Source organism: Podarcis erhardii, assembly GCF_964252035.2.
Source record: "Podarcis erhardii genome assembly, chromosome: 1".
In the NCBI taxonomy this organism is placed as follows: domain Eukaryota; kingdom Metazoa; phylum Chordata; class Lepidosauria; order Squamata; family Lacertidae; genus Podarcis; species Podarcis erhardii.
Genome location: NC_138497.1, coordinates 57,173,393 through 57,185,593, shown reverse-complemented (window position 1 = coordinate 57,185,593; position 12,201 = coordinate 57,173,393). Strand labels below are relative to the sequence as shown.

General features: G+C 42.1%; 1 protein-coding gene and 1 long non-coding RNA gene across 2 annotated transcripts; one reads left to right on the top strand and one right to left on the bottom strand.

Moving 5' to 3' along the window:
* Positions 1–657: 657 nt before the first annotated feature.
* COMMD9 (COMM domain containing 9) lies at positions 658–11,652 on the bottom strand. The gene is made up of 6 exons (XM_081836396.1): positions 11,548–11,652; positions 9,624–9,749; positions 8,989–9,128; positions 8,210–8,244; positions 2,640–2,743; positions 658–1,599 (listed from the first exon to the last, which is right to left on the bottom strand). The coding sequence occupies exons 1-6, from the start codon at positions 11,611–11,613 to the stop codon at positions 1,459–1,461; spliced, it is 612 nt and encodes a 203-aa protein (XP_081692522.1). The 5' UTR covers positions 11,614–11,652; the 3' UTR covers positions 658–1,458.
* Positions 2,745–4,372, top strand: LOC309327536. Its single transcript, XR_014150558.1, has 2 exons — positions 2,745–3,081; positions 3,283–4,372. It is a non-coding gene; the product is annotated as an uncharacterized lncRNA (long non-coding RNA).
* Positions 11,653–12,201: the final 549 nt, after the last annotated feature.

The following is a 12,201-nucleotide window of genomic DNA, read 5'->3' as shown; positions in this document are numbered from 1 at the left end:
TTTTGGCACAAGCGCCACATTTCCTCATGAGTAACTTTCTGGGGACCAAGCTCCAACAGTGGGTGGGGCCAGAGACAAAAGTGGGTGGAGCAATAGTTGTGGCTCTTCCTTTTAAATTATTATTGTTTATTTATTAAGTTTATATACTGCCCTTCATCCAAAGATTTCAGGGCAGCTCACAAGATAAAAATACAGCATAAAGGCAGTAAGCTACATTCCAGCCATTCAAAAGCCAGTTGTCTACATGCATGTGTAGACGTGTGTGCACACTGCCCTTTCCATTCTCTGTCACATCAAGCAAGAAAGATGCGAGGATACCTTTGAGTTGGGCAAAAAGCAACCAGCAAAAGCTGCAATAGACTCCCTCAGGAGGTGGTGGACTCTCCTTCCTTGGAGGTTTTTATGTTCTACAACTCTATGATTACCTAGTTCAATGCTGTTCAAGTAGCAGTAAAGGGGTGGTTAAAGGGTCGGTTAAACACAGCTTACAGAAGAAAGAAAAGGAGATCTAGGTATACCATGAACTTTAAAGATGTAACCCATGGGTTGAAAGGGAAAGAAAAAATAAGAATAAGAAATCCACAACAGCACACTTCAAAGTACCAAAGGAAAATGCTAAACTTAATCACCAGAAGAAAAACAAGGAAAAGGCCCTGGTTTGTTGGTTTGTTTTATTTAAAGCAAACATAAATCCATTTAGCACAATAGTTGTATTTTAAATGAAACGCTTAATAATTCATAAATGTGTGCAGTGACTTTGTTGCTACAGGAACCAGTTGCCATTAGCAACCTTTCTCAGTATATCCAAGTCTATCACAGAGCCTCCTGTTAATGCCAACACGAAGTGACAAAACTTTCTCTCGTCCATCATCAGATTGGTGCTACTTGCTACTGAATTCATTCCAGCAGTTTAAACTTGGAACTGAAAATTTCACACACAAGGTATTTCTGCAGCACGAGAGAAGGCACTGCAGCCTGGATGGTCTGTTTCAAAAGCTGTGCCTCAGTGAGGAGGAAAAAACCAACATCCCACACGTCTCAGCAAACACCTTTCAAGAGTGCGCTGAGGCTGTAAGCCAGCCTATTAGCCATGTTCATGCTTCTTACTCCCCCATTTCAGAGGCAGAAGACACAGTCCGCTTCATCGGCTGCTCTTCGTTCCTGCTACAAGCTGAGTTATGAGCCTCTCTAGGAATATGTACAAGAGGAGGTCCCGATTGTCATTATGAGCTTATGTCAAGGCATCGGAGCAAGAAAGTGTTGAAGTCTTTGCTTCTGAAGGGGAAAAAACCCCATGCCATTTCATTGAAAAGTAAAAAAATAACAATGATGTTTGGTTATGAGGAGGAAGAGAAACCCAAAGATTGGCTGTTGGTAAAATGTCATAGCCAGGTTGGCAAGACAGGAGAGTTATCTTCCACATGCGAAAAGCTGTTGGAATCCTTTAGCCAGAAGGCTTTATTTATTTGCAACAGCAGAAAGCTGGTCCCGTATCCTTCCCAGGCCATCTAACATAGTGTCCAGTGTTTGCTTATTCAACTCTACTGTCAATGCTGAGGTTGTGAAGTCATTCCCGCACAAGGCAGCATCTTCCTGAATCTGAAAAAGAAAAAATATCCCAGAGCTTGAAATCACCATCAAACCCACCTTCTTGGTTTAATCCCAGCCCTCCTTCTCTTCTGGCAGATTAATATTTCTACTGACAGAGAATAGGGATATTTCCCTATCCTTAAGGAACACAAAATGCCTTTTCCAATGTGCAGCATCTACCAAACCCAGCCAGGAAGGATGTTTCGGTGGACAAGCCATAAATTCTAAAGCAGGGCTATTCAACAAGATGCCCTCTCCAATATTGTTGGACTGCAACTCCCACCAGACCTGACCACTAGGCTCTGCTGGCAAGGGCTAATGGGAGTTGGATTCCTACAGCATCTGCAGGGCTTGGCTACATCTGCTTTATCTTCTTAACATTCTTGAATTCCAGTTTATCTAGTCACCTTTCAAAAAAAGGAGTCACAGAAGTCCTAACCAGAGACCAACCTGATGCTTTCCCTCTTCTGGGTTAGCTGACTCATCATACCTTCCAGCTATGTCTGAATGCAGCTTTGCTGCTCTTGCATAAAACAAGGTATGCACAAAAAGCTGGTACTTCTGCTTTGCAGTGGATGCAAAGTCCCCATCACTGAACAATCACCACTCCATCAATTAAGACTCTATCAAGGCAGTGGGCTGGAGTCACACTAAGCAAGCTACACTTAGTATGGATCTAGCCCACTTAGTGTGGATCCAACCTAGTTTATGGGATTTTCACCACTGAAATAAATGGGACTTTACACTTAAGTCTTGGTGATATAGTGTGACCTGGTAATAGCGTGAGTAAGCCATTGTACAAGTAGAGCTTTAAAAGCTGTGGGAAACTGTCTAGAGGCCAGGGGTGAAAAAACAGTCACAGGCAACCATGTGTCATCACAGATGCTCACAATTTGCAACTCTCCTCTCATTGTGCTGTGGCTTTTCAGTTGTTTCACAACCCCAAACAAGCTGTAAAGCTAAGATAATTTCTCAGCCTCTGGTACACTGCTGATAGGTGGGACTGTGTAGAGCATGGTGGGTCATGAATGGCTCTCAAGAAACAATACCTTCAGCTGCAGCAGGCAGGTAGGGACAGCCATTCTGCTGATACTGTCCGAGGAGGTCTTGATATCTACCCTCCAGTCCAGATCCACAAGCCGGGGCAGGGAAACTGGAATTAAAATGGAATGAATGAACACACAGACCTTTGAATTGTAATTATCAGGATACTGAACTCATGGACCGCACTCCAAGGGGTCATTTCAGGGCTATTCAGGGGATATCTCTGTGAGCAAATTATAAAAAAACCCTGGAAGGGTTCACATGCTAATGGTAAAACTGTAGCTTTTATATAAAACGTCATCCTCATGTAAGGTTGGGAAGAAGTGCAGCTCATCAGTAGAGCTTATGCATGTCAAGGGGGACCAGAGTTCAGAGTCAGAACACCCCAGGCGGATATGGCTCAAAGGATCACAGGACCAGGTCAGACCATTGGTTTTGTCAAGCCCAGTTATAATAATAATAATAATAATAATAATAATAATAATAATTTTTTATTTATACCCCGCCCTCCCCAGCCAAGGCCCCCAGCTCAGGTCGGCTTACAAGCAATAATAAAAACAAGTTGAATGATTACAATTGAAAAACAAAATTAAAATACAACATTAAAATATTGAAACATTAAAATATGAAAATGTAACCTCATCGCAGTTTTGTCAAGGCGGACTCATAGTGGGTCCCCAGAGTTTCAGGCAGGGGTCTCTCCCAGGCCTATCTGGAAGATGCTGGGGACCTTTTGCAAGCAAAGCATGTGCTGTATCTCAAGAAGTGTTAAATTTTTGGAAAGTCGGATAATTATGATAAATAATGGTCTCAGGGGTGAAAAAAGTCTGTGCTCTGTCAGTTGGCTTTGGCTTCTCCCTAATCAGGTGGCAGGTGATGTGGGTGACCTCTACCCAAGACCCTGTTTCATCCTGGCATTTGGAGGATTTAAAATATGTTTCCAGCATTGTTTGCTGTGTATGTTCTGGCTCTGAAAAGAATATATTGGCTCTTGATCCTGCCAAGATAGACAAGCCATAAATAAGAATCAAGCTGGCTAAAAAGAGCCCCATTTCCCTTGAGAACGCTAAAGGTCAGACAAGGCTTCTCTTCAAGTAGAGACAAGAAGGGTCTGGGCTCAGCCTGTTAAAATGACAACAGCAGCAGCAGCAACAACAACAGAGCATGAACTCTCCACTTTAGTCCCCAGAGCTGTGAAGAGAATTTGGACTAGGCAAGGTGTCCCCAAGATTGTCATGTGGTTGCCTGTATGTTGTTACTGGAAGAGGAAGGGAAGGAGCACCAGAAAAGATGAAGAAGGACCCTGTTGCCTGCCACAGAGCAATGGGGTAATCATTCTCTGTTTCGGCAACGCTTAAAAGTCATACTTAGATTTCTTAACCACTAAGACTGTTTTTAGTTGTTGTTTTTTTACATTGTTAAATAAAGTTTATTTAAATCTCATTTCCAGGTAATACTGAAGTGCATGTTCGAGAGCTCCAACACAATGCGATTAAGAAATCCAGCCCCAAGGTTATCCATCCAATGTAAATTTAGCACTGATTACATGTGCATACTCACTACTATTAGTCATCTCTGATTCTATGAAAACAATACTCCCATTTTCTTGATCGAACCTTTTTATGGTCTGAAGCAATAGTTAACCATGCATCATGGATCTATAATGGCAAATTGTCACTTGGTTCTTTGTTTTGTTGTATTGTAAAATATTCTGATGATTCAATGAATTTATTTATTTTTTTAAAAAAAATGACGCACAACATTTCAAGCCCATTTTCATATCTGTAAGAGCCAGAAATTTTGTTGTTGTTTTTAATAAAAAAAAAAAAAATCAGTTTGCAGGGTGCCAAATTCCGTATCCTTAATCTTAATTCTGCACTTGAATAGAACAGAATTAAAAGAATGTCAGTGAACATTTGAAAAATTGATGAGCACAATTATGACAGTGATCTCATTTTTTTAAAAAAGAGTCTTCACAGCTATTTACTAAGTCCCACTGCATTCAGCAGGGTTTACTCCCAAATAAGTGTATACAGGATTATAGACTCAGTCCTCCATCCAATCTGGCCGAACTGACTAAGAGTTACCTTCGTGCATTTTTTAAACATCTCTTTCCATCATTCCCCTTCCCTCTGACAAGCTTCCACTTCGAGAGGCGCTGTGGGTAGGCACTCAACAGCCACAAATAAATCAGGTTCTGAAAACCAACCAATGGAAAGAACATGACTGCAATTCTGGTGTCTGCTAACAAAAGGATGCCCTTATACTGCAGGGGATATCAGCCCCTGGGTGCCCTAGGGACACTTATACTTGACTGATGACTCCCGGAGCAAAACCTTGACTTTATTTCTAACAGAGCTGCAGAAAGCAGCAATCGTGCAAATGTTTAGGAAGCAAGAAATCCCAAATATTCTGCAGATTGCAATCCTAAACAAACTTATTAGGGAGCCAACTCTCATTGAATTCAGTGGGACTTGCTTCCAAACAAGCATACTTGGAATTGAAGCTTGCTTAATTTATCTAGCAAGTCATTTGAAAAGCTGCTTTTTAATTTAACGCCACAGCTGAAAACCAGCTAAAGATTTTTAACATGGCCTTTATTAAATAACCACCACCAAATCCTAATTTCACTACATTTAGGGTTTCCATCTTTATTTTATTGTATTCACATTTCTTTTGCTGCTCAGTAACACTTGCTGAAATCTCTTACTGAGAATGTCAGTTGGAACCAAAATGGGAAGAGAACAGAAAGCTTCTGTCCCAGAGAATCATAGAATTATAGAGTTGGAAAGAGCTATGATTACATATTGCCAGCAAAACTGGTAGCTGCTAATAGACTTAAGCTTCATAAATCTGTCTTAACGCCTTTAAAAGTCAAGCTGGGGCTCATCAACAAGGAGTATTGTGTATCTGTGATATGAAGAAGCATTTTCTCTTGTTTATTCGGAATCTCCTGTCCAATCAGTTTCATTGAACGACCCAAAGTTCCAGTAGCACAATAAACAGAGAAGGAAAAAAAACACCTTTTCTATCTTTTTTCTCCATACAATGCATAAAGCAGTTCAGTGGTGGAACAACTGCTGTACATACAGAAGGTTTCTCGTTCAATCCCCATCATCTCCAGGTAGCTCTAGAAATGTCTCCTGCCTGAAACCCTGAAAAGCCACTGCCCGTTAGTGTTGACAATGCTGAGCTAAGTTGACCAATGGTCTTACTCGGTATAGCGCAGCTTTATATGCTTCTCTTATCTATTGTGTGAGAACAGACTCAAATAAGTTTGTTCAGGTTCTCTGCACACCTTTTACTCCTTTATCCAATGGTGCGGCAGCCAACCTAGCTGGTATCCTGTTGAAATATTTTTTTATTGTTGGCTTTTTGTTTTTAAAAATACACTCTGCAAATTCTTCTTTTTTTCCCTTACCTTGCTGGCAAAACAAACATAAGTTGACAACGGATGTTCATTTTTGTTCTCTTTATTTGGATAACACTCCTATTGTCCATATATTTCCCCATCCTATCTTTTAAAAAACTCTTTAGACTACCATGAACCTTGAAGGCATTATATGAACAACAATAGATTCCTTGCACAAAAAAGCATCACCTACAATAGTCCACTTCTCTCTCTCTCTCTCTCTCTCTGTCGTCTCGTGCAAAAAAAAAAAAAAAAAAAAAAAAAAAAAGCCAACACAGCTCTAGGACAAGGTGGGAGAGGAATTTATCTAAAACGGTGTTTGAAAAGAAGTCAACCTTGTATTGGCATAAGGATACCAGTCCTCTCGTCCAACATCACAAAGACACCATATGTGCGAGCTGGAAGAGCCAGAGGCAACATAGAGAGGATGCTCAAAAATTAATTCCTTCCACAGCCAAAGGATAAACTTTGTACTGGATAATTGCTAACAAGGCTGCTACATTTTATGGTGAACCAAGACCAAGATTCCCACGCCCTACTATTAACTCCGCTGGTAAGTAAGCACTTAACTGAACAAACAAACAAACAAGCAATCACATTTTGCTTTCCTGTTTACTCTTTCTTCCACTTCCTCTGTTTCCTATGTTGATTTTTAAATTGTAAGCTTCATGGGACAGAGGCCAATCCTCTCATAACATGCACACTGATGGCACAGTTTAGTTGCTGAGGTGTTCATTACACACCTTTTACTAATGAATAGCATGTAGATCCTTGTAACTCATTCATACAGCACAAACTTTCCGTATAGAAGGTTGCTAGTCAAAAGTTAGATAAGTAGCAGAGCTAAAAAAGATGGTTTCATACAGAGAACATATGAGGAAAGGAGCTGCCACTACTGACACTACATAAGTGTGGTGATGATGGTTATATTATTATTGTTATTATTATTACCCTTCACTCAAAGATCACAGGGCAGTTCACAACATGAAAACTTATAATACAAAACAAAACAAAAACAAACCAATAATCCCCCTATGGCAAACACATTTAAATGTCCACAGAATGCTTAATCAGCCAAAGGCCTGGTTATAGAAAAACACTTTTGCCCAGCACCTAAAGATACATAATGAGGGTGCCAGGTGAGTCTCCCTAGGGAGAGAACTACACAAATGGGGAGCCCCCAATGAAAAGACCCATTCTCGTATTGCCATCCTCCAGATTTCTCACAGAAGAGGCATATTAGGAAGGGCCTCAGATTATGACTCCAGGGTCGGTTGGTTCATTTGAGGGTGGGGGAGATGGTCCTTGAGGTACTGCAGTCCCAAGCTACTTAAGGCTTTAGAGGTCAAAACTAGCACTTTTGGCCTGGAAGCTAACTGGCAGCCAGTGAAGTCGGGCCAGGGTCAGTATAATATGCTCAAAGCGTATTGCCCCAGTGAGCAACCTGGCTGCCAAGTTCTGTACCAGCTGAAGTTTCTGAACCATCTTCAGAGGCAACCCTCAGCATACAGTGTTGGAGTATCTAACCTAGAAGTTACCAGAGCATAGACAAGAGAAGTTAGGCTATCCCAAATAGGGGCACAGCTGGGCCACCAGAACAAGCAGAGTTTGGATTTGATATCCCGCTTTATCACTACCCGAAGGAGTCTCAAAGCGGCTAACATTCTCCTTTCCCTTCCTCCCCCACAACAAACACTCTGTGAGGTGAGTGGGGCTGAGAGACTTCAGAGAAGTGTGACTAGCCTAAGGTCACCCAGCAGGTGCATGTGGAGGAGCGGAGACACAAACCCGGTTCACCAGATTATGAGTCTACCGCTCTTAACCACTACACTATGCTGGCTAATGGAAGCTAATGGAAGGCACTCCACATGACTGAGGCCACCTGAGCCTCAAGCCACAGGAAAGGACCCAGAAGTACCCCCAAGCTACATACCCGCTGCTTCCTAGGGAGTGTAACCCTATTAAGAGCAGGCAGCCGCCCATCCATCCAGTCTAGGGAACTGCCCACTAACATTGCCTCAGTCTTATCTGGATTAAGCTTCAGTTTGGTGTCTCTCATCCAGTCCATTCCCAAATCAAGACAGCCTAATAAATACCCCCAATAAATGCAAGGGTAACCATTTCAGAAATGAGAACTGCTCCTCCACAAAGTCCCTTACTTACTTTGACTGGCTTGTGCTTCATTTCTCCAGGAAGAGCTGAAAAGAGCAGAGAAAACGCAAATATGCACCATTTGTCTTTGAAACACAGAGTAGCAGCAGGGACTGAAGGTGGATTCAGGAAAGCTATTTTGCCACATGAAGTACCATTTTGCAGTCATCAAGTCTGAAGGAGTCTGAAGGAGCACAAGAGGTTTCAGCCCCACCAGTTTTAATAAACCAAACTTTTGACAAATTCCAATATGCAATGGACTCTATGGAGGGCATTGGATCTGATTTAGAGTGCAATCAGATCCATGTCTACTCAGACGTCGTATAGAATTCTAATGGGGCGAACTCCCAGGTACGTGGGGCTATGGCTCCAGCCTTATTCCACCATTCAGGGAGTGCAAAAGTCACTTCCCATTGAAAGGGACAGGTCACCGCTGCCTGCCTTTAATCCCAACACATAGTGACCATTTAATTGGGAATCTGGTGGTACCACACACCCAATGACCAGCTAGAAAGCAGGGACAACTGGATAATAGTGTGAAGCCTGACTAACCTACCGATCCACTGCCTTTGGGGGGATTTTTGTCCAACACCACAAACCTGACGGGAAGGGCTGCAGCTCAGTGTCACAGGACACCTTTTGCATGCCAAAAGTCCCAGGTGTGATCCCAGGTATATCCAGGAATGGCTGAGAAAGACTCCTCCCTGAAACCCTGCTTGTCAGTGGAGACAATGCTGAGCTATATGGACCAGTGGTCTAATTCTATGGAAAACGGCTTCAATGACACTTACACATTTTCCAGAATTATCTTGGTCAAGAGGTTTTTAAGATTCTGGTGAAATCCTTCTGGAAAGAGGGCGAGAATTTCTTCTGGTGACGTCAGGCCATGATAGACTGTGTGTCTTGTAAGATTGTGCAAAGATTGGATCAGCTGCAAGAGGAACCAGACAGATCTTTCAGGTACAATGTCAACAAAACGTGGCAATCTCTCTCTCTCTCTCGCCTTCAACCCAGCACCAACACACTATATCATATATATGCACTCTGCTGCTTGATTCCCATCAATCCAGTTCACCATTTGGCCGCTGCCCTTTAATCCTGAACCCTGATCTCTCCTTGCCCCCTGAGCTAGAGGCTCTCTTCTTCCTGTTCTGAGCTCTTGCTGCTCAATCTTTACACCTAACCAGCCCCTCCCTCCTCAGGATGATGATGATAATAATAATAATAATAATTTATACCTCGCCGATCTGGCTGGGTTTCCCCAGCCACTCTGGGCGGCTACCAACAGAATATTATTAATAATAATAAAGTGATAAAACATCAGGATCTGTCAAAAAAGCCAACTTGACTTAATAGTGCAACACATGTCTATTCAGTGGGACTTACTCCCAGATAATCATGCACAGGGTTACAGCCTAAATCTTACCTGACTTGCTTCATTTGGTGTAACCGAGAGACTGGAACACGTGTTCTCAATCAGTTTGTCAGAACCACCTGCAGAGCTAGAAAAGCACTCCTGGCATAACTGCCGAACTACATCCTTCGATGAAGCCTGGCAAAGAGAAATGAACAGTGAGCCTTTTCAAAACACAGGATATGGCGCAGCTCAAATTTATATTTGCACAAACTAATGAAAACTAGCTCTCATCAGCTGCCATTAGCCATGTAAGCTAAACTGGATCCCATCTACAGAGGTTATAATACCTCTTAATATCATAAACTGAGGGTGAGGGTAGGGAAATAGGAAAGGCCATCAATGTCATGTCCAGTTACGGTTATCTATCCTCATTTCCTTTTCAGGGATGGCTCACTGATAACTAGCGATTTAGCTGTGCAACCTTATTTTATAAGTATTTATAAACTGTGTTTTCATATATTCTGGAGGTGCAATGCAATGGGACTTAATGAACGCAAGTGTGAATGTAGGATTGTGAATGTAAAAAGAGCCCTGCTGGATCAGGTCAAAGGCCTATTTAGTTCAGCATGCTGTTCCCACAGTGGCCAACCTTCAAGCAGGACCAGAGTGCGAAAGCACTGTCCTCACTTGTTACTCCAAGCAACTGGCATACATTGGCATACAGCCTCTGACAAGGGTGGCAGAATGTAGGACTATCAACAGCTACTAGCCATGACAGCTCTCTTCCATGAATTTCTGTAACCTTCTTTTAAAGCCGTCAAAGTTGATGGCTGTTACTACATTTTGCGGGAGCCTGAAGGAAAATGTTAAATTTTCAACATTCAGTGTCATTGGATAGCCCTAAATAATCCAAAGGATATTACCATTTTTTGGAGGGGGGGGAGGGTATTTAACCTTACATGTCAGCATCAATGAAAAATCCCACCCATGTAGTCTATAAAATGTGACACAATGTTTCTAGGCATGCATCCGGGTTGATTTTCAAACGGAAGAATGAGCCCATTGAAAACACGATTCTACTAACTAACAGGTTCTTTGAAAGAGGGGAGAAAATACAGTGATACCTCTGGTTATGTACTTAATTCGTTCCGGAGGTCCGTTCTTAACCTGAAGCACCACTTTAGCTAATGGGGACTCTCGCTGCTGCTGCTGCGCCACTGCGCAATTTCTGTTCTCATCCTGAAGCAAAGTTCTTAACCCAAGGTACTATTTCTGGGTTAGCGGAGTCTGTAACCTGAAGCGTATGTAACCCAAGGTACCACTGTAACAGTGACTTCAGCGAACTTCAATCTGATCAGAGCTCCAGTTCTGACTCCACCATGATCTCACTTGAAGAGCTTTCTTTTCTTTTCTTTTTTATTTATAATTTTCAATTTTATACATTTCAATAATTTTGTAATCATTTTAACATTTTGAAACTTGACTTCCTTCCCCCTCTTTTTGCGGTTCCTTAAATTTATTTTTACATTTTCTGCATATTCCAAATCAACTTAACTTACTCCTTTATTCATCTATACTCTTATAAAACTGCGGATTATTATAGCAATCCTGCCAATGTTCTTATCTGTTCACAGTTTATTTGTAAATATTCAATAAACCATTTCCATTCTTTAATAAAAATTTTGTTATCTTGATTTCTCATTTTTGTACCCATTCTTCATTCGCTGGGACTTCTTCAATCATTTGAAGGGCTTTCGACAAATCTCTTTTTAGCCACCGTCCCTGTCCGACCTGACTGCCAGGGTTATTGTAAAGATACATTAAAAAATGTGCAGCACTTTGGACGTTAGCAGTGCCATCATGGTCGAATGATATAAATAACTGATTTTCAATATCACCCGTTCACCCCCCACAACGTGCTTTAAAAATTGTCAGAGCTGAGAGATCTTGCAGGAAACGACAACTGCCCGCAAATAAAGAAATATGCACCTACTTTCAGCAAGATCTGAAGCGCCGCGAAATCCTCTTCGCCCACTGCAGCCATACTTCCTTCTCTCATGTGACCTGATGCCGCCCAACATCGGAAGAAGAGAGGGTGATTGTAGTCACGTGACAGCTTGTTAGACTGCTTTGCATTGTGGGAGCTGTAGTCCCTCTGTAAGCCTGACGGAGGAGGAAGCTTGTTAGGCTGCTATGGGGAAAGTATCTGTTTGGCAACGGAAGTCGTGAAGCCCTCTTTTCCCTGGCGCAGCTGGATCGTTTTTCCTTAACCTGCGCAAGAGAAGCTGTGTGACCCTGCGTAAATTTTACAGGGCTGATGAATGGCGAGATACTTAGTCTGATTGTTAAAATTCGGGTTGCACCAATAGATGCCTGCTTCGCAAGATGCAAATCAAACCAGTTTGATTTAAAACCTTGACCGAGAAGAAAACGAAAGACGCGCGTGTATTTATGTGGAGACCGCGTATCTCCAGAAAGCAAAGGGACTATTAAAGAAGGAAGAAATGTGGAGTGAATTTCTCTCATAGAAACAGGAGGATATGCTTCTGCGGTGTAGTATCACCGATTCATCAAGTTCAGTATTGGCTTGGCATGATTTCTCTCCGGGATTCCAAAGCAAGGAAACCACATCTGGAGATGCTAAGGA